The 22,956-nt window shown below is 40.1% G+C and overlaps 1 protein-coding gene across 1 annotated transcript; it reads right to left on the minus strand.

The window, feature by feature from the left end:
- Nucleotides 1–567: 567 nt before the first annotated feature.
- On the minus strand, nt 568–20,039 carry LOC132779521 (von Willebrand factor A domain-containing protein 5A-like). Its single transcript, XM_067469954.1, has 18 exons — nt 19,830–20,039; nt 17,127–17,193; nt 15,998–16,200; nt 15,022–15,238; nt 13,942–14,114; nt 12,708–12,825; nt 12,387–12,559; nt 11,767–11,855; nt 10,905–11,049; nt 9,895–9,974; nt 9,501–9,615; nt 8,910–9,074; nt 7,742–7,845; nt 5,331–5,590; nt 3,861–4,100; nt 2,456–2,580; nt 2,046–2,169; nt 568–1,811 (listed from the first exon to the last, which is right to left on the minus strand). Exons 2-18 carry the CDS (start codon nt 17,167–17,169, stop codon nt 1,732–1,734), a joined length of 2,454 nt encoding a protein of 817 aa, XP_067326055.1. The 5' UTR covers nt 17,170–17,193; nt 19,830–20,039; the 3' UTR covers nt 568–1,731.
- Nucleotides 20,040–22,956: the final 2,917 nt, after the last annotated feature.

The raw sequence follows: 22,956 nt of genomic DNA on the forward strand, positions 1-22,956 counted from the left end.
GCGACTTATTGGTTTTCAGTCCTGCTGGCACAGGAGTTTAACCCACTGCGCCACCAGGGGCTCCAGCATATGGTTAAAAAAGTGGAAAGTGACAACTAAGAGTGGAGGTAATCAATTACTCCTCCCGAGGGATTGATTAACCCCCTTCTGCCCAGCCATGCCATTGGGGCATTTTTGGCAGCCCCATTTTAGTTACTGTGTTCAGCAAGGACAGAGATTTACAATCCACTCTGCAGTTTGCAGAGCTGATTGCATCTTTACATCTGAGCACTAGGGTAAGATAATTGAAGAAGGAAGTACTGGATTATTATTATTATAATCATCATTTGATACATAACAAGATTAGTACACAGCAAACAAGATCACTATGCTGGCTTTTGTGTTTGATCACATGTCGGATACCTCCCAAGTGTCTATGATTTATTATTATTATTATTATTATTATTATTATTATTATTATTATTTCTTACCCACCTCTCCCCACGGCTCGAGGTGTATTACAACATAGCTCCATGTTCAAGGTATGCAAAAGTAGCATTTGGCATAGTTCCCAGTTACATATGGAACTGTTTTTCATGGTAAGTTTGAAGCCACTGACTAGGGCATAGAGAAAGGAAAGTGTGAGATGAACAGCTGCCTATTTACAAAATGCCATCCCCACAAACATATTAAAACTCAGAGCTAAGAGTGTGATTTGCCAGCCAGATAGGAGCTTTTGTATGCTCTTATTAAACTTTATATGAGCCATTATGGACGAAGATTTTATATCAAACTAATTATGGCAGACAGGTTGTTGGCTCCAAGCAGAGAAAACCTGTTTATACTATGTCATTTAGCATTTCCTGTCCCAAGAAAGAACTATTTTGAGATGTGGTAGAATCACTGGTAGAAATGAAAAACTGTCTCCAGTTGTTTTGCTGCATTTTATACTACAACAGTTTCAGTGCACATAGACATGTTTTCCTCCTCTCTAATTATCAGCATGTTTCTCAGCCAATCCCTTGGCAGTCAAACCTCAAGAGATTTTTGGAGGCCATAGAAAAATAAGTTCTAAAATTACAAAAAAATGTCATAAGCACCATTTTAAAAGCTTTCAAGTGGTCTCCTTCATGGTGAGAAGGTGGAATATAAATAAATAAATAAATAAATAAATAAAGGGTTTGGATTTGTTAGAGATTTTTGTTCGTTTGTTTGTTGCATTGTTCACTGTTGCTTTCCAGCAATATTTTTTTAAGTCCTTTTGAAATTTGCATAATTTTGTTGATCAGATTGTAGATTATCTCATTTTTATCAGACTTAAGGCTGGAATGCGATACGCTAGCTTACATACAGTGCCATGAGGATAAGAGTCAATGTGATATAGTAGTTAGAAGTAGTTAGAGCATTGCATCTGGAGACTAAGGTTTAAGTTCCTGCTAAGCCATGGAAACCCCCTGGGTGACTTTGGACAAGTCAAACTCTCTCATTCTTAGTGGAAGGCAATGGAGAACCCTGCCCCCTGAACATTTTAGATGTTTTGATTCTCCTTTAATTCTTCCAGTTCATGGTTGCCAAGAGAGCAGAGGGGCACAAACACAGAGGGGCAAGTCAATGAGGGACTGGAAGTGCAGCGAGCCTGTTGAGGAAGATACAGCAATTTTAGATAGTATTTTAGTTATCTGAGAAAAAACTAACCAAATGAAGATGGAGAGCAATAAAGGTCAGTCATGAGCCTGATGAGGAGGGGGAAGGTCAGAGCCCAAAAATGTCAAGAGTGAGGTCACATCCCAGGAAAGTATTGCCAGCTTCCACACACACTGCCAGCTGGAGCCCTGTAGTGAAAAAGTAGTGAGTTAGACTGTGTAAAAACTAATATTTCTGAACATTACAATTCACACCTCCCTTCCTATTTTGATGCACAGCTTCTCCACTCCCTTCACTTCAGGAAAAAGAGAGATATTGTTCCACATAGGTCAATTTAGTCTTCTTCCCCTATGCATTCATTACTTTCATTAGCATCACCATAATCTTCAACGTTCCTTTGTTTGTGCCTCACGTTCTCTCACCTGCATTCTCATGGAGCCAGCCCAAAGCTTTTGCTTGCAGGAGCTGTGAAATGTCACTCTCTTCTGCAGCGTGGATATGAAGCCAAAGGATAACAAGAACTGTTGCCCATGCCATTGGCGCCACCTGGATTAATGCAGAGGGGAGAGGAAAAAATCATATGAAATAATACTCATAGAATCGTAGTGTTGGAAGAAGCCACAAAGGTCATTCAGTTCAATCCCCTGCCATGGAAAATTGTACAATACAATATATGGCTATCCAACATCCAAACAAAAGCCTTCACTGTTGCTTATTCATGTCCAGTCCAGTAGTAGCCCAACACAGGCACCTTGTATCTAGATGGGTATTGCCACCTTTGCTATGAAGACCTAAAATGCTAGTCCTACAGGGGTTTTTCCAGATGTCCTACCTGGTTAGGCATCTTCTCAAAAGTCTCTTCATTTAGGCCTAGAATATTGAGCAAACAGGTATCCAGGGGCCAAGATCCATCAGCATTCTGCAAGCAGATCAGCCTTAAGACAAGAGATTCTTTTGCTGTAGGGGTATATCAAAGCAGTCAACACACAGTACAATAAATTCAAGTGAAGCAAATCCCAATGAATCGGTATTATAAAACAAATAACAAGCTTTATAAACATAACATTCTCTATGTTGATTTATCACAAGTGAGGTTGGTGGGGATGAGGAGCAGGGCCTTCTCGGTGGTGGCCCCTTGCCTGTGGAATTCGCTCCCCGGGGAAATTAGGTCATCGACATCCCTCCTCTCTTTCAGAAGGAAACTAAAAACATGGATATGGGACCAGGCCTTTGGGTAATCTGGCAGACGATCAAAGGACAATGACGACTAGAGATGGATAGGATTATGACAATGTGGAATGAACTTACAGATTTTGAACTTGGCGAACGTTGATCACTGGATTGGCTTTTCTTAGTTGTTATTGTATAATTGGACTGTTTTAACTATTTATAACTGTCACTGCTATGTATTTTATCCTACCATGTGTATTGCTGGCATCGAATTGTGCCTTTTGTAAGCCACCCTGAGTCCCCCTTCGGGGGTTGAGAAGGGCAGGGTAGAAATGTTCAGAATAAATAAATAAATAAGTTGATAGATTTTGACAAAGCTCAGCTATTTTGGTCACCTTTGGGGTAACATAGACACTAGCAAGATATGAATTCAAGAATTCAAATAATGCCACAGCCTTACCATGTTGGACTGTGTATCCTCAACCAAACAAGTTCTCTTTCAGGCTTTCCAGAAACATGTATATCCTTAATAATATACCAGTCACCTTCCCATCAAGTTTTGCCCCTCTTAGACATGGCAAATGTTACACTTGTGTATACATGTCACATATGTATACTTGGTTTGCATTACATAAATAAATCATCGCCACCACGTCTTGGAATAGAGAAAATTAATTTGAAAAAAAAATTACGGAAATAATTTTTGACCCATGAGTTGTTTATATTTTCTGCCCCAACATGGTAGGCATGTTGTAATGGTGCTAAATATCCTTTCACTATATTCGTTGTAGTCAACAGGCTCAGAATGTTCAAGATTCCAGCCATGAAATAAATACATAGCTAGAAAATGGAACAATTATTAGCACAAATTCTAGACTCTTGCTATTCACTTCCAATTGTTGGCACTCTGTATTTCTCATTTAACTCCCCCCCCCCCCCCCCGCAATACATCTTGATCATGAGCAAAATAATGGGGAAAAATATCTGCAAATTAAATTATAGGAAACTCAAGAGTCAGAATTGAATTGAGAAATACACAAAATAATTTTCTTGGTTTTTAGACTTACTTGGGGGATCAGGTTGATCAAAGATCGCACTATAAGCAAGAAGGAAGTCATTAGTGGTAGAATAAATTTTCCAACTTAAGTCACTGCTGGCAAGGACAGTGGATACTGAATAATAAGCCTTCCTCAAAAATTCAGATATTTTGTGAAATTTCTTGAACAAGCAGGTATTTCCACATAGAGAATGATGGTGATGCCATTGAGAGGAAGTTGTAGAAAAGATTACACCAGTAGATTCTTCTTCTGGAAAGAGAAACAGAGCACAGCTATGATTGGAAATGTTTCCCTTTGGCCTCAACTAAGAACTACACATCTAGACAAAAAAGGCAACACGGGGCCTAGGTATCCATTTAATTTACCCACAATGGACATCTTGTCTCTCCATGTCCACAGGAGAAGAACATAATGGAAGACTCATGGGCTTGTCCTGTCCTCAGAAAAGAGGTGAATCTCTGGGAAGTATCAGTCTAACCAGCAAGGTGATAGGAGGAGAGAAAGGAAGACAAGCAGTGAAAGAGGCTAATCAGGAGAGGGTGAAAGAGGCTAATCAGGAGAAGGCTTTTCTCCGACCGCTACCCTGTTTCCCCGAAAGTAAGACATCCCCTGACAATAAGACCGAGTAGAGGTTTCGCTGAATTGCTAAATATAAGGCCTCATCCAAAAGTAAGACCTAGCAAAGTTTTTGTTTGGAAGCATGCCCACCGAACAGAGGTTGTGACTTGAGTGAAGAATTCATGGGAGAAAATCACAGACAGTTGCATGGTTATGCTGGTTTGTGATGACAACTACTGTACAGTATGTAATAAACGTTCTTTTTTGTTCAACAATAAATGTTAATTCTTCTTCATGAAAATATAAGACATCCCCTGAAAATAAGACCTAGTGCATCTTTGAGAGCAAAATTTAATATTAATATTTATTATTTTCGGGGAAACAGGGTAACTTATCTGCTAAGTCAATGGTTCTCAGCCTGTGGGTCCCCAGGTGTTTTGGCCTACAACTCCCAGAAATCCCAGCCCATTTACCAGCTGTTAGTGTTTTGGAGGGGTTGAAGGCCAAAACATCTGGGGACCCATAGGTTGAGAATCACTGTGCTAAGTCCTTGATGAGGATTACAGCATTGTGTAGGATGTTGTTGGGTTCCAACAAGCATTTGGTCATAGTTATGGTTTCATGTAACCTTCAGGAACAAATTCCCCACAGATATGGGAGCCTTAATGTATCTTCCTTTCCAACATTTCACAAATGAAACTGGGACACATGTGACCATACAGTGGTCAAGATGGCAAAAGCTATTAATGAGGAAGAAAACACATGCTAGGAAAGGCTGCAGCAGTTTACTTTTTGCACCAATGGAAGCAAAGGGGGAAAGTGGAGCAGGTAGAGCACACATAAAACAATGTAGATGCACACCAACTGCATTCTTCCATCCTGTCAATACAAACAGCTCTTGTCAACTGTAATATACGTAACTCGTTTTATATTCCATTAGCTCTATTATGTCATCATATGTGCGCAAATCATAAGGCCCCCAAAAACCAAAGAGATTTTGGAAGTAAATGTGGCTTTGGAACAGTTTTCCAGGTTCTGTGTCCACCACCAAGTAAGCCGTCTGAGAGCACAACACTCCAGAGCTTAGGCTTGTCTCTCTAGCCAGCTGCATCTCTTCCATTGAATGTGTTCCTTTCCATTCTTGCAAAAAGGCCTGAGCTGCCAGGCGGTGAAGAGGAAACCTGTAGAGATAAACAGCAAGAGAAGAAAAAGGCAGGTGCATCTGAAATAGACCATAGTAAAATCACAATAACATTTAGGAGGAAAGAGGGTTGTCGAGAAAGTATTGAAATAAGTAATTTCATTTCTTCCAGGAATAAGAGTAGCAATTCATTCTAGAACACAAAGATTACTAGTGTATGTACCCTGGTTCATATATAGGGTATGTTGTGGTTCAACAGCAACAGCATGATGGGTATGAGAGTGCAGAACAACATGCTGGGAATGAGAGTGCAGATGTTGGCTTTCGGTTTTCTCAGTCACAGCCTGTAGCTAGAGACAAGCCGCTGTTCTCACAAGAACGGAATGCAGCTGATAAGGCAGTCGGTGGGAATCAAGGTCAAGCTGGCCAGGTGTTGAGAAGGAGCCCACGGATTGCGGCCAAATGTTGAGATCATCCGTTGGTGGGAAAACTGCTTGTTAGCTGCTTGTTTGCTGCTTGTTTGATGTTCAATGTTTTGATGTTTAACGTATAAGTACTCTGCCTTGGAGCTTGCTCAGTGTTAGTTCCAACGTTGCTTTATGGCTTGCTTCGGCTCTGGGGCCTTGGGAGAGGCTGCTTCAGGTTACCTCATGCTATTTCCTGGACTTTACTCTGATTCTATGCTTCAAGTCTCCTGCCTTGGCAAAAGGGATTATATTGGATTTTTACCTTGTACTTCTGATCTTCTCACTGCTTATGTACTGCTTTGTTTGAATACCTCACAATAAACTTTATACCTCACAACTGTGGCTGGTTTGTTAAAGGTAGCAAGGTGAATCTTAGCCTGAGATACAACAGGGTACATATTTAGGGTCTTCAGAAGGCAAACATGGCTCGTTGTGTAATGATAGGGACTCTTCCCTATCTCAATCAAGTTCTTACCAAGAAACTATGGGTAGTTTCAGATGGAGATCTTCTTGTGCTATCCAATTGTCAGTAAGCCAATTTCAGATACAAGATTAGTCAGCCATTGACATCCACTTGCCTTAGGGGCACAAGACAATAGGAATTTAGGAGTTTTCTTGTTCATAAATGACAATGAAATAGATTTGATTTCTAACTTAAGTAGTGTGATGATCCCCATGTTGGTGATGAAATGCCTTGTGCTACCATTTCACTACAGTCTTTCCCTCCCTCCCCCCAGGTACACTGGAGATAGGAGCACAGGACTTTCATGAAAATACAAAGAAAATGTGGGATCTATGGTCAACTTCCTATAATCACCAAAGTTGGCTCAATGTCAACTTGTGGTAGAAATTGTCCATACTGTCACACAAACACACACACATAAATATGTTTCTGCTTTGACTCCCTTCACTCAATGTGTCTCAGATGTTTCCCTGCTCATCCTAACCCCCTCCATATGTCACTCTTCCTCTCCCATCTCACTCGCTGTTCCTTCCATTTCAGAAACTAAAGGGCACCTTCTTCTGCCCTCCTCCATGAGTTTAGGAGGAAAGAGGGTTGTCGAGAAAGTATTGAAATAAGTCATTTCATTTCTTCCAGGAATAAGAGTAGCAAGAGTAGCGAGAGGAGACATGATGGCCATGTATAAACATGTGAAGGGAAGTCATAGGAAGGAGGGAGCAAGCTTGTTTTCTTCTGCCCTGGAGACTAGGACATGGAACAATGGCTCCAAACTACAGAAGAGGAGATTCCACCAGAACATTAGGAAGAACTTCCTAACTGTGAGAGCTGTTCACAAGTGGAACTCTTTGCCCTGGAGTGTGGTGATGGCTCCTTCTTTCGAGGCTTTTAAGCAGAGGCTGGATGGCCATCTGTCAGGGGTGCTTTGAATGAGATTTTTCTGCTTCTTGGCAGAGAGTTGGACTGGATGACCCATGAGTTCTCTTCTAACTCTATTATTTATTGTTCTTTCTGAAGAGAATGTCCTCTACACATGCTTGAGGGCACTTTGCTTCTTTGCATTGTGTGCCAGTTGGGTTTTTCCCCCAATATCAGGATAGTAACAGAGCAGTCCTGTGTATGTCTCTTCAGAAATAGAGGCCAATAGGTTTTATTACAAAATAGGTGCATGTAGAAGCACTATCTGTGGCACTTGGCACTGTGGTCTTGACTCCCAGCAATAATGCATATGAGATGGAAATATAGGAAAGGAAAAGATTATAACCTTTCATTCTCCTGCGCCCGGAGTGAGAAGGTTATCCTCTCTGTGAAAGTCCACCCCTGTATGCTGTGCTGGACCACAACAGATCCCTCAGAGAGGCTGACATCCTATCAGGTCAAGGAAAAGATGGAAGAAGCCAACAATGAAGATTAGGACATCTAAACACAAAGGCTAAAGCCCTGACTTCAGGCAGTACACATCATTGTTTCATAAACATGAAACTTCCATCACCTTCTGCCATCCTTTTCTCACATGGGAGGTGACCTAATTGAAGGATACAAGTTTCTGTTTTCATTAAGGTACTCCATATGAACAAGAACCATGCAAAATTAGTTATGTGGAACACACTACTTTCTGCATGAGCAAGCAATGATAGTAAATATACAGCTAAGGATGCATTTACGCCATGGTGAATTAATCTGGAGTAGCCTGCTCCATGGGGCAACCACACAAACAGGCTAAACAGTTCCCAAAAACCGTATTGCAGTCCATACCATAGGCTAAGATGATAATGCATCATGTATTGGGGCCACCGTTGCCACCTTTTTCATCAGCCAGAAGTAGCTCCCTGGAAAAACCTTGCTGGCAACGTTGCTTCTGATGGGGTCACAACAGGGAGACCTGTCATATTATCATCAGAAATGACTTCCTCAACAAGGTTCTGCCAGCAAGCGACTTTTGGCCAGTGAAACAGCAGTGGATCCTTTAGATGTTTAGACACTGGATTCCACCCCACCCACCCAATCTGTCCACATATCAAAACCAAAGGGATCTCTTTGGAAAAATGTGCAGTTCATTTCCACCCGACCCGACCCAATCCATCTGTCCACACATCAAAACCATGGGGATCACTTTGCAAAAATTTGCAGTTCACTTTGTGGCAGATTAAAGTCTGTAATCAGCATTTCTCCTGCCCATATTTCATCTGGACTGCTCACAGCATTTGAGAGGTGAGAATGTTTTATTTGGCTTGTACAGATATGGGGATTGTGGAATCCTTAATATTTTAATTAGATTGAAAGACAAGATGGCTTGGTATGCCCATACCACCAAGAACTTCCCACAATTTATCTCTTAACTAGCATTGTTTATTTTACATTGATTCTTCCATTCTTTCCCACCATACCACATTTCACACCTTTAACTTAGGGTACTGGTTTGAGTTACTTGCCTGCTGTTGCCCACAGATTTGAGCACAGATCAGAGAGCATTCTCCTGTGTAAATGACCTGAGGGATTGGTTGTACAAGCCGGGCCTCAAGCCCAGGAGGCAAATCCCATTGAATAGAGATGTCCATCATTACTGGATCCAGGGCCTTCTTCATAGACTGCAATGCCTGAGGAATACAAAAGATCCCAGAGTAAAGCTGGGGTTCTCACCTTGAACATGTCATTTCAAGAAGAAACCAGACACACTCTACTCTCTTGTTCAGCTTTCCCCCTTTCCTTTGCTTTATTGTTTTATGATAAAACAATACTCCAAACTTTATGGTTGCCATTACTTCTTTAATGGAAGAATAATGGTGAAATTTTCCATTTCTCCCACCTTACAAAGACAAGTGTTCTTGCAGAAACCACAAATTATAAGCTTAGAGAATCATCTAAATGGGCAGTCTCTCTACAGGATTCCAAATATCATTCAATCTCAACCCTTCCTGGGATATTTGAACTTGTATTTTCCCATGGATCTCTAGCTCTTCCTGTGATGCTGGGTAGGTCTAGTGTATCATGAAGAGAAAACCAACTGCCTGGATGTTTCTCACTTTGGATGGCATTTTCTCGGTGTTCTTGATGAACTCAGCACAGCCATGTCCTACTTTAGCCATACAATTTAGTGTATGGGTGGCAGGCCATTCACCAATTCCAAAGGTGAAGCACCTGTAGATGAGGGAATAAACAGAACAGATCAAAGATCTGCTTTAAAGCAGAATGAGGTATTGCAAGCAGCATCTTCCATTAAAGCTTCTAGTATTTTTACTCCTTTCAATGCTTTCTCAAGAAAGTGAGCACTAGGTTTTAACACCTCGAAAATTACTTCACATTCCTGCTTTCTCTAAGCTCCACCTGTGACCAACCAATATCTGAATATGCTGTGGGTCCATCCTTTCACTAAACAAGAAAGCAATTGGCATGCACCAGCTGATATTCAATTCTGACCTGTGGGAGCTGTTGTGAGTTTCAACTTCAGCAATGACGTCATTCATGTCAGATGTTTCCCTATGTGCGAATACAAAGAGCTGAAGAGAAATAGGGAAATTAAAAGTGAATAAAGAGTCTGTCCCTATTTGTTTTAGGGGTATTGAGTTCTCTTCATATACAGATTTCTACACTCACATCAAACTCCCCCCTGGGCACACAGAAGACTGGGCAACTTGGAAGGCGCTGAACAGAGTGCGCTCTGGCACCATGAGATGCAGAGCTAACCTTAAGAAATGGGGCTACAAAGTGGAGTCCATGACATGCAGTTGTGAAGAAGAGCAAACCACAGACCACCTACTGCAATGCAAACTGAGCCCTGCCACATGCACAACGGAGGACCTTCTTACAGAAACACCAGATGCACTCCAAGTGGCCAGCTTCTGGTCAAAGGAAATTTAGTATAATGCCAAGTTTTTAAATTTTTAAAAACATTCTAAATGTATTCTCAATTTTCTTCTGACACAATAAATAGAAAGAAACACTTGCATTGAATGGCTAAATAACAAAACTGTTATTACACATATTCTAAAGTGGGCCAGGATATATCTTTGTTGATCATTGTGATTTACAGATCCAGTCATTTTGGATATATGTTTGCAGCATATGCCATGGCCACAAAGATGGTGTCCTGTGAGACTAGCTGCATCCATTCTTGTATTTCTGCCATTTGTTTAGGGTCCTTTCATCTTGTACCCATCGCATGTGATAACCAAGGGATTTTTTTAAAGGCGGCTGGCAGGTTTAGTTTAATATTGTTACCAAAACAGCACAAACCACAGATCAATCATCTCTGCTTTTTTACATCCGATCACAAAAAAACATATAAGGCTTTATTAAAAAATGATTTATCATATAAAACATACCACAGTGTAAGGAAAAGTTTCTGAGGAAGGAAGAAGAAACATTGGAGAAACAATCAGCCTGGCATTACACACCCAGTGAATTCCACCCAATAGTGATTTCAGTACCTGACGTGCATATCCCTCAATGCATGGCTGGTTGTAAATTGCCTTCAGTGGTTGCAAAATTTCGGCATCTCCCAAATTAGCCTTCAGCCCCATCACACGTCGGAGGGAATCCAACATGGTCCACTGTGCGTACTTGACACTCTTTCTGCCAAGGTCAACACAGAATATTTGACTCATAGAGCTGAATTCCCTCACTCTAGTCTCTTCCACCAGTCAGCCCTGTAGCTGCAGAATTTCTCTATCCAGGTCCATACCAGCCCAAGTGATCAAATGTTTCAGGTGAAAAAAATAAATAAAGGAACTCATCCCTAAGCCAAATAACAAGATCTCCATCCTTTCCCAGTTCCCACTTTAGTTCACACCATGCTCTCAGTACTAGGCACCACAGTTCAGGAATTATATTGACAAGCTGGAACTTGTCCAGTGGAAGGCAGCCAAACGGATCAAGGGTCTAGAAGTTAAGCTTTATGAAGAGTGGCTTAGAGAGCAGAAGAAGATAAGGTTGAGAGGAGGCGGGGCACGGTGGGGTTGTAGGCTACTGTTATTCTTGACAGGGGACCAGAAAATTCAAGTGCTGCAAAAATTAATAGTATGCATTCACCCAATTGCTCATCCTTTCTGATTTTCTTTCGTGGGAAATGAATGTAGCTTACCTAGCCTCACTCCAACCCATCCAATCCTGGATCAATTTTAATGATGAGGAGAGGGAACAGATCTTATGTATATTTGTTCAGCCTCCTTAAAATAAATTTGTAAAAGCCAAGAGGAAGGAAGTCATTCTATTTTCATAATATGGACATTGATAAACGCTGCAGAAGGCAAAACATTATGATGTTAGCAATGTGATTCTGTTGATACTTACGGGTAGAATGAATAGAAGTTGCATCCAAATGCATAGATGTTGAAGTAAGATCCTAGAGGGAGGCTCTTCAACAAGAAAATAACCATCTCCTAAGACAAAAGTTAATAGTCTCAGATGATCTTGGTATCCCAATCTAACTCTATTTAAGTAATAAGGCATATAATCCTAAGCATGACACATATACACTAGACCCTCCACATTTATTTGGGTAAGGAGAAAAGTGGGATTTTTTTTTAAAAAAAAAAATGCCATTTTTGCCTGAAAGGACATTTCTTTAGGAATCTCTAGATCCTCCAGCATGATTTCATAATCAGTGTTTTGCAAAGTTTGATCCAAAGAGTCATGCTGGAGGACCTATAGATTCCTAGAAAGAACATCTGCAAATAATCTGTACTGCATATGATGAAATAACTATGGCCAACGACAACTTTCAATTTAACACTGGAGAATCTAGTTTTATGCCATTTGAATCTTCTGCTGTCTATGATTTCAGCTGCCTCCCATCAACCCTTTCCAATTGCTCATCTGTGATAATTTATTAGATTCTGCTCATCCGTGAATATCCCTCTTTGTTCAGAATTGCTTCCACTGGATCCCATTTTTCTCCAGTCTGGTGGCACCTTAGCACTCTGAATACGAGATTGAGAATCTGGGTTCCTCTCGGTGCTGTAAGACATGTCATTGGAGCAATCCATCAGGAACAAGAATTCACCAGTAGAGTTCATTCCTGGCTTTGGAGTGGAGATCTGGGGATACAAACTAAGCAGAAGCACTGGATCTCCCATCAATGAACCTATATTGCAAAAGAGGTAATGAGTTGCTATCAGGAGACATTTCCACATGCAATTGGAGACCAAGTGAAGCAGGCATTCATATCCTATATAATGCCTGAAAACTTAATTTCTAAGGTTTCCTTACCACCATCTATAGTCCTTGCTCACCTGGAACATTCTCAGGTTTTCCACATTCTACCAGGGCTACAGGCTTGTGAAATTCTTCTTCATAATATATTAGCAATTCCACATCTTGCTCAAAGTAATGTCCTTCTACCAAGCAAACCTTGAGTAACATTAAAGATAAGCCACAGTTAATGGTTGGACATGACATTCCAACAATTTCTACATCTCAATTTAGAAAAATGCAAACAAGAGAACATACATATATCAACTTTATAGTTTATTAGATGTGCAGTCTGTATATAACAGAATAATGGGAACAAAGGAACATGTAATAAAGTAATACAAAGTTATATTAAATACTTGGTTGTTCGAGAAGGCGTTCGAACAAGAAGTGCAATGGTTGGTAATGACGATAGGAATGGAACAACGGAAAATGATACTGGATTGTGGTTTGGACGATGAGATGACGCTGAATGGTTTTCGTAGTAATGACGATGTTTTTGCATAATGCTGGATTGTGAATTGTTTTTATACTGTGTCTTGAATTTTGTTCTTCCTATGTTGTACACCGCTGTGAGTCGCCCCCGGGCTGAGAACAGCGGTATATAAGCAAAGTAAATTAATAAATAATAAATAAATAAATATGTGGTATGGAGCAAGTGGGTAGGAAGAGTTGTCTTTTCTTTCACTGATTCATCTACCTACTCATTACTTGAACCTGAGTTCATCTGGTGAATTAAGTAGTAGAAAATCCCACACAATAAAAAGGGAGTGCTTCTACACATATTGCATAGTTAGCCTATGGAATTTATTGCCAATATGAATGTCTTTGAACAGTTAGACAATTCATTAGAAGATAAATTTACCTATGAGTACCAGCCATGACTAGGGCTATCAGATCTTAGCTGTCTGGTTTGTATACACCATAGTTTTTTAGACATCATTTTAAAAAATCTATTTATTTGCTTTGGACAATAAAATGATGAAGAACAGGGACAGCTGCTATTCACCATGTAACTGATAGAGGCCAAAGTCTCTTGTGATACTGATGGCAGTGTATAGATCTGCCAGATCTCAGAGCTTCAACCTGAGTTTCTCAAGTTTTTTTATCCAGTAGGCAGATGTTTTTGGTGCACCTTCAAAACAAAACTGATAGATCAAACTTTATGTATGGCTAACAAGAGCATCAATATGTGTGCCTTTCCAAAGAAAGGAAGTTTAAAACACTCTTTCTGGAATGCTGAATGTAAACTCTTCAGCATATCTGTGTTCTCACCTGAGCAGTGGTGTGATTTTCAGTTGTGTACCGAAAACCTGCAAGGGCATAATTTGACTTCACATGGGAGATGGCATAGGAAGAACCCAATGCAGCAGAGAGATTAAGTGGACAAGGAAGTTGCTCCTCAGGAATCTCAGGTGTGACCTGCATGGGATTTTCATCTTCTGATCCTGCACAAAGGGATACAATAAAAACTATTGGAGAGCACATTTATTTACGGTTTATTTACAGTATTTATATTCTGCCCTTCTCACCCCGAAGGGAACTCAGAGTGGATCACAGAACATACATATGTTGTTTTATACACAGACAAGACAGACAATTTACGTAGATAAAGGTATATATCAGCTCCCCCACCCCCATCTTTGAGATCTTGGAGGCATGTGCTCAGTTCCGGCCATGGGGGGGGGGGGGGGTCGCTCCATCTCTCTGCTGAAGAACTTTGTTTATAACTTCCTCCTTTGATCGAATTGCCGGCATTCCTCCCCACTGTTAAGCGGTACCTATTATTTACTCACATTTGCTTTCAAACCTCTTGATAGGTGAAAGCTGGGCTAAAGGCCAGGAGATCACCCTGACCCAGGCGGTGGTTTAACCTGCTGTGCTACATCCCGGCCCATGACAAACCTCTGAGTAGACTCTCAGCTGTAATTACAAAGGAAGCCTTCACTGCCTGATCTGATGAATTACATAAACCATGGCTCTGAATTAATAGCACTGCAACAGTGTGAGCAATCATAAGACAGCTGTAGCTACCTCAGTAAATACAGGAGCAACTTTATGGACCATAAGCACATTGCATAGTCCATATTGTAGTGATACATTCATTAGATGCAATCAAAATTATTTCTTTCATCTTTTGAAGCTTCACAAGCAAAGGTAGTACAAATATTCAGGAATAAAGCTAAACATGTGGATCCCCAGGTAAAAATTTTAGTTTCTGATGCTGTGGAAAAGAGGCTTATATAGACATCAAAGACTTAAATAGTGAGAGCTGGGGCAGAATAAAAAACCTTAGTGGGGAATGTTTGTGGGGGTATGAAGAAGACGCTGGCACGTGACAATGGAGCTTCTCACCCTGAGGTCCATTGCAGGGATTTGGTACAACTGGCAGGACAAAGCGGATAGACCCATCAGATACTGGAGCCAAAGGTTGGACGTAACCCAACTTCAATGTGGCTTCCCCACCTGGAGGAAGGCTACCCAGTATGCATCCAAAAATATCTCTGTTCTTTGGATCCCATTTAAAGAGGGTAACATCTTTTCCCCAGTTTTCCTTTACCCTTTCTGCTACCTGGAGAGGACCAGAGAAAAGAAAGAAAATAGGCACAGAGATATTGGGCAAACAAAAAAGTGAACAAAACAGATCGGGAATGCATTTGTCCCCTCCTGTTCCTTTAACCTCAATATCCCCCTGGTTTCTAAAGAAGTGTAAATTAGTTCATCACACAATGAGTATGTGTGAGAGAATGTATCCCAGCCACTTGTGTGTGAGAATACACATAGTTACTTACCAACTGCTGAAGATTTGTATGGGGATCACTGAAACCTCCCTTGTTCTTACATATCTCTTACATTCCTTTGAAGTTGCTTGGCAATCGGCCCAAATTTATTCAAAGTGCTTCATTTCTGAGCAAAGCTTCAGTCCAGATTACCTTGATCCAACTTGATCTGTCAGAGGCTGGATCTACACTTCCAAATAATGGAATTTCAGAGTACAATTTAACTGCATTGAACTGGGTTATATTTACACTGCCATATAATCCAGTTCAATGCAGTTACATTACATTCTGAAATTACATTATATGGCAGTGTAGATACTGTCATATCTTCGTAATCGTTTCATCAAAATAACCTGGGATAGGCTTTGATATCTATGCAAAGATTTGTGAGTTCTGCAACTGATTCCAGCCATGTAAATTAACTGACTTGGTGGTTGCGTATTTTAAAAAGATCTAAACAAAGAGAATTTCTGATACAGTTTTGAAGGTCATATTAGGCTAAAACATTAGCATCCCCAACATGTCCATCAGTTCCATGTTGGTCTTCACACCTGCCATTTTTCCATGATCTGGGCCTCAATTCGTGTCCCATCCATGATGCCATCAAAGGCATAAACAGCAACATTTTTGTCCAGACGCATGTCAAAAATGACCTCCAAGGGGATGGTGCCTTCATTCTTGTACTGAAGCTCACACATAACATCTGCTACAAAATCTTGGATCGCCACATTCACGGAGATGCTTTGGAGGGGTGCTGGGGCACAAAAACAGAACAGAGCAAGAAAGTGAGACAATCGGGTATAACTAGATACAATCAGTCTTCCACTGAGATTTTTTTTTTAAAAAAAGCTGTTTTTTAATCTGAGAGCATCCCTTTATGAATCTCTAAGTCCTCTTGTGTAACTTTATGGTAAATTCTTGCCAGATGTTGATGATAAAGATGCAATGGAGAACTTAGAGATTCCTTGAAAGGTCACATTAATCAAACACACAAATAATCAATTCTGTAAAAGTTAAATCCAAAAATGTGGAGAGCATAGAGTACTCATTTATTAGCAAAGTCTTTTCACAATAGGCACCAGGGATTCCTAATCTGTTCAGAGAAGCAATACTACGCAGCATGTTTCATCCACTAGAAGGCACTGTGGGAGGTACAGTGTGGTAGAGATTGCAAAGAATCAGTGAGTGTGTGTGTGTCAATGGTAAAATAAAATGCATGAAGCTGATTGGTTGGGCAATGCATGGGGTGATGGCTGAGCCTAGAACTTTTGGATACTATTGCAATTTTGTTCATGCTCAAGCTTTGCAGGTGGTCAGAGAGAGGGAAGCAGAGAGAGATAGACTGATTTGCTTCTTGGCTGTTGAAAAGGTCTCTCATATGGACACAAAAAGGACCATTTTAAATCTCTCATGAAAGGATATTTAGTGACTTGATGCAACTGATCATATTCTGCATATGTTATTCTGAATTAAGAAGAGTAAACTACTTACTCATTGTTGTTCATCTGCATGGCATATTTTCCTTCCCTGGCAAGACAGTGTGTGAGCTGATCCAACATGAACTACACGTGGTTTATTTTACATTCTGCCACACAGTGCAGTAGTGTTTCCCATAGCTACCCATCCTTGCTCTAAGCTCTTAATTAATCCACTCATTTTTTTGTCCCTACTCCAACCTACCTTTGTTGAGATATTTCCTCATTGGTAGCATCTCTGTATCCATTTTTGTTCAGGGAAGTGGCTTTGCCTGGGAAGACACCATTTGGCATTTGGTTATCTTTCGACACTCAGTACACAGAATTCAGATGTGGGAATTGAGCTAAAGAAGTGCAATTCATATGTTGGACAAACTTATATGAGGTGCCTCTCAAAGGCTGTGTGTATATGTGGTGACAAACTACTTCCTTTTTGAATTAGTCTTCCTCTATTGAATGAAAGATATTACTGGAAAATGGAACCAGCCCAAGACTTTGTAACCTATAACAAAGAATGACACATACACACCATCTACACATATGCCTACTATGTGAATCCTCAATTCTGGCTGCCTTTACTGAGCCTGAAGGCAATAGGCTAGAATAGATTATAGCCCACAGGACATATTCAGTGGTTTTCTACAACCCTTTCCTGCTTCTCCCCATTCCCAACGTTTGCTGCCAATCCACTCTGCCTAATGATGAACTGGCCCTAGAAGGGGATGCTAACCTTCATGGGGACAGTATGACTATACTTGTAGAAAATTGACAAATTTTATCAGAATATGTATTGTTGAAGGCTTTCATGGCCGGAATCAATGGGTTGTTGTACGTTTTTGGAGCTACATGGCCAAGTTCTAGAAGCATACTCTCCTTTATCAGAATACCTAGCCCAGTGATAGAAACTAGCAGTTTCAACATCTGTTTCATAACAAATTCCAAAGGAAAATGGACCAAACATTGTTTTTTTTCCTTGAAAATAATCTGTTCACGCTTGTACAAAAACATTTGGGCTGAATATCACATTTGATCAAAAACAGTTCATAAGCATGAATCCTGGAACCAATACAAAAGCCAAAAATGCAACAAACTAGTGTTTTTTTTCTGAGAGATATTCAAAGTAGTTGACAGGTTCTACCTAAAACTTTATTACTGCCTTTGTGCTGGCCTTATTACATGGTACAATATATAAAACAGAGATATCTATTGCTAAGATACACAAAGTATTATGTTATTGTTGTTGAAACTTGTTGTTGTTGAAACTTCAAATGTGATGTCATATGACAGGTTTATCTATATATATGAAATGCTCTGTTTGTTTTGAGTGATATCATAACTCAGAATCCGCTGGATGAATTGCCACCAAATTTGGCCACAAGACACCTACTAACCCAAGGAGTTTCCAACACTAAAAAATGATTTTGTCATTTGGGAGTTGTAGTTGTTGGGATTTATAGTTAACCTACAATCAAAGAGTATTCTGAACTCCACCAACGATGGAATTTAACCAAACTTGGCACACAGGACTGCCATGAACAAGAGCAAACACTAGAAGATTTTGGTGGGCATTGACCTTGAGTTTTGGAGTTGTAGTTCACCTACATCCAGAGAGCACTGTGGACTCAAGCAGTGAAGGATCTGGACAAAACTTGGCACGAATAGTCCATATGCCCAAATATGAACACAGATGAAGTTTGGGGGAAATAGATCTTGACATGTGGGAGTTTTAGTTACTGGGATTTCTAGTTCACCTACAATCAAAGAGCATTCTGAACCCCACCAATAATAGAATTGGGCCAAACTTCCCACACAGAACCCTCATGACCAACAGAAAATACTGTGTTTTCTGGTGGTCATTGGCGACCCTTCTGACACCCCCTCGCAACCACCACCCTCCAGTGGTCCTAACCTCCAGCTTGAGAAATGCTGCCTTAAAGACATCCAGTCCAACTCCCTTCATCAGGGCTAGAAAACATAATCAAAGCCCTCCTGACAAGGAGCCATCCAGTCATAGATATAGATAGATTATAGATGATTCTCTCTCACACACACATATATGTACTATATGACAGATATAATATCATAAATTTGAAAGGGACACTAAAGAAGACAATTATATGTTGCATGTTCCAGAGTAGGCAAACCAGACAATCTCTACATCAACACTGACAAAGAAACAACAAGAAATACTCTTTATACACAAGCATACAGAAATTACATATATTAGAAACCAACACTTTCTCGTTACTTTATTTTCCAGATCACCAGACTGGGCCACAGCAACGCATGGCAGGGGACGGCTAGTTACTTATAAATGTTTATCTACATGAATATGGACATTTATCCATGACAAAGAGAAGCTGTTCCTTTATGTTGTGTATATAAGTAATAAACCTGTCATATGACATCATATTTGAACTTTCAACAACAATAACATAATAGTTTATGTATCTTATTACATGGTACATCAAACACAATTCTTGATTTCTATAGCATAATAGACAAGCAGAGGGGTCTACACAGAGAAGGATAGCTCATTTTGGAGATGGGGAAAGTTGTAAAAGGAAAACAATTTTCTCCATTTTCACTGGTTATTTCCCCTTCCCCTTCATAAACAGTGGCTTTTTTGACAACGGCAACATAGGTGGGAAAAATAACAGGAAAACAGGGGGAAATGGTTTAACTCCTTCAACCTCCCTCCCTCCTGTAAAATGGACTATCCTTCTCTCTCTAGCACCCCCTTGTGGCCTCCGCCCAGATAATAGAACAGTACCAAGAGATGCTTTAAAAACAGTATCGTTCACAAATGCATACATTCTAATGAAGACCAGCCTTTAGTTAATGCAGCTTTGTAGTATGAATTCTAGAATAAGGCCAGAATTCAATAAAGAGTAAAGTATATACTCACTGTGATGGCCTGAGGATATCCAGCTCCTCTGATCCCAAAGCATTTCTTTCAACTGGACTCCAAGGAAATCATTATCTTTATGGCTTTGTTCCTTTTCATTTTCTTTGGCACCATCAACATTATACTTTTTATTCCTTCCCTCTGTCTGCAAATGCTGGCCAAATGCCCAGATATTGTCATTCTGTCTGCCTTGCAAAGAAAAGACTGCAGTGACACGCACATTAGCACAAAAGGCCAAAGACTAATGTGATTTGGAAAATTACTTTCTCTTCCCACAAAGCAGTAGCTTACCACAGCATCTCAAGGATATGGAATATTTTTCTTCTTTCATTATCAGTCTGAGTTTCAAAAGGGGAGCTCAGTCCAGGGTGAACTCAAAGGATAGTCTCTCTCTGCTCCCATCCCAGTGCAGAGATAAATTGGCCACAATTTTTACTGATCATGATCTGTCAACTAAGTGTCAATTGAATATTGCTGATGGAATGACTTCTTCCTCCATCTCAACAGGTCTCTTATTTATTTATTTATTTATTTGGAAGATTTCTATACTGGCCTTCTCACCTCAACCGAGGGACTCAGGTCGGTTTACAGCATATATGCAATTACAAAGTATACAAATACAACCGGGTGCAACATCATTAAGAATTAAAAACAACACAATAAAATACAATAAAACATCATCATTACAATTCCCCAGGCCAAAACGTCAATACAATCTTTGAACCAGAAATACTTTGGATTTGGGAATTTATTTAAATTTTGAAATACTTGCATTTGTACATATGTACCTAACACAAGTGACACCCAAGTCTAAACATAAAATTTATTTGTGTTTCATATTGACCCTATACTCAGAGTGAAGGTAATTTTATACAACATTTTGATAATTATGCACATGAAATTAAGTGTCACTTTCTCAGCTCCCATTTCAGATTATGGAGTAACATTTTGAGCAAATGGTTATAGTGCAACATACATCTTTCCAAAAATTCAAGATCATATTTTTACAATGCCCTCCCCTTTCTTTAAATCCAGTGCTTACAGCTGTCAGTCATCACAAGCTGCCTCCCATCTTGCACCATGCACTGAAATGATGGGAATCCATTTCAGTTCTTTACTGTAACAGTCTTATTATTTGCATGCTAATCACTACTTACTCACTGTTCTGCTCAACAGGAATTCTGCATGGTTTCCTTTTTAAACATTTGCAGGTAGGATACATTTCTCTTTATTGGGAAAATGAAGCACTAGTGTTCTGTAGAGACAAAGCTAACCAACAGCACCCCTATGTGGTCTTCTGTGTCATAATGCAAAATACTGTCACTTAGGTTATGATAGTGTGTCAACAATTTAAACTGCTAAGTGCTTTGAAAAGGAAACAATACCAGAACAAAAGCTATAATATTAAGAAAGGTGTATGTTCACTCTATACTGCAATATGTATGCTGTATTCTTGATGTCTCTTTCCTACTCTATAGGGATCTCTGTTGAAGGCCTTATAGATCTGGAGGTACTGGATAATGGAGGCCAGGACAGTCACTTAACACATGGACTTTAGGCAGCCCACATACTAGTCATCAATGGCATCACATCATGTGTTACATTGGCTTGTGTATACCTGACATCTCATTGGAGCCAGCATGATGATTTATGGCATGATTAACAGCATAAGAGAAGACATTGTTGCTAAGCCAAAAGTCAGGGGTCTCCCTGCCCCCCAAGCAGTGGTAAACTGATTGCAACAGTCAGCTTAATGACAGGGTCAGAACTGTCAAGGAAACTAATGCAAACTGTCACAGAGATACCATCAACTCAAGTATGACAGAGGATGTTCTAAGAAAGGGGAGATAAGATAGTTCACGATGATGAACAAAAATCAGGCAGCAGAGCAAGAGTAAGGCGTGCATACAATCTCACAAATTTGAACAAATTTGTGCCTTTGACGGTGCTGGTATACAGAAAGAAGAATGAAGTATATTTAGGCATCACATACCATGAAATCTTGGAGTTTGTTGTAGCTATACTAATTGTCAATTATACTCTATTCTGCCAAGGGAATAGAAGATTGAATATTCTTCATCCAGGAATTTGAAAACCAAAATCCAAAATTGTCCACAGGGGTGGCAGAGATAGTGAGATCCCCTTGTTATGCCTTGCATCATGAAAAACGGTTGTTGCTGAACTTATAACTCTAGCCCTAAAATGACCCCAAAAGAAAGGAGCATTTTTTAAATACTCTGAATCATTTTAGGCGATCAAAACTCATGTTTTGTGGCTGTATTTTGTAGCAGTGTGCATCCTTTAGTTCTCTTCAGACCATGGTGTTGACCTGAAGCGAGCCTTGAAACAGGACTTCACGTGTTGGCTCTGCTACACAGCCCCGCAGTCCTAGATGCTGTTTCACTGAACTGCAAGTTATGAAGAGTATCATTTAACTTCTGTTTGCTTGAACATGTCCAGGGAAAGGCAGCCAAAATGGTTAAAGGACTGGAAACCATACCCTATAACAGTGTTTCTCAACCTTCCTAATGCCACGACCCCTTAATACAGTTCCTTATGTTGTGGTGAACCCCAAACATAAAATCATTTTCATTGCTACTTCATAACTGTAATTTTGCTACTGTTATCAATTGTAATAATAATGATGATAATAATAATAATCTTTATTTATACCCCGCCACCATCTCCCCGATGGGGACTCGGAGCAGCTTACATGAGGCCAGGCCCGAACAACAAATTACAATAAAGAAAACCAAGACTCAACCTAAAAAGATCTGATGTATTCACTGGACCAAATTTGGCACAAATATCCAATGCACACAAATTTGAATATTAGTGGAGTTGGAGGGTGTTGATTTTGTCATTTGGGAGTTGTAGTTGCTGGGATTTATAATTCACCTACAATCAAGGAGCATTCTGAACCCCACCAATAATAGAAATGGGCCAAACTTCCCACTCAAAACCCTCATGACCAAAAGAAAATACTGTGTTTTCTGGTGGTCATTGGCGACCCTTCTGACACCCCCTTGCAACCCCTCTGGGGTTCCCGACCCCCAGGTTGAGAAACACTGCCCTATAAAGAGCGGCTAAGGTTGCTGGGTACTTTTAACCTGAAAAAAGTTAAGAT

Source organism: Anolis sagrei, chromosome 6, assembly GCF_037176765.1.
Source record: "Anolis sagrei isolate rAnoSag1 chromosome 6, rAnoSag1.mat, whole genome shotgun sequence".
Classification (NCBI taxonomy): domain Eukaryota; kingdom Metazoa; phylum Chordata; class Lepidosauria; order Squamata; family Dactyloidae; genus Anolis; species Anolis sagrei.

Excerpts from the sequence above, each read along its gene's own strand:
- LOC132779521 (XM_067469954.1), bottom strand. The coding sequence starts at position 17,169 with ATGGATACAGAGATGCTACCAATGAGGAAATATCTCAACAAAG. Across the intron at positions 15,239-15,997 it reads AGATCATGGAAAAATGGCAG|GTAGCAGAAAGGGTAAAGGA; the intron begins GTGTGAAGACCA and ends GGTCCTCTCCAG. Across the intron at positions 7,846-8,909 it reads AAATCTGTGGGCAACAGCAG|GATGTCAGCCTCTCTGAGGG; the intron begins GCAAGTAACTCA and ends TTGACCTGATAG.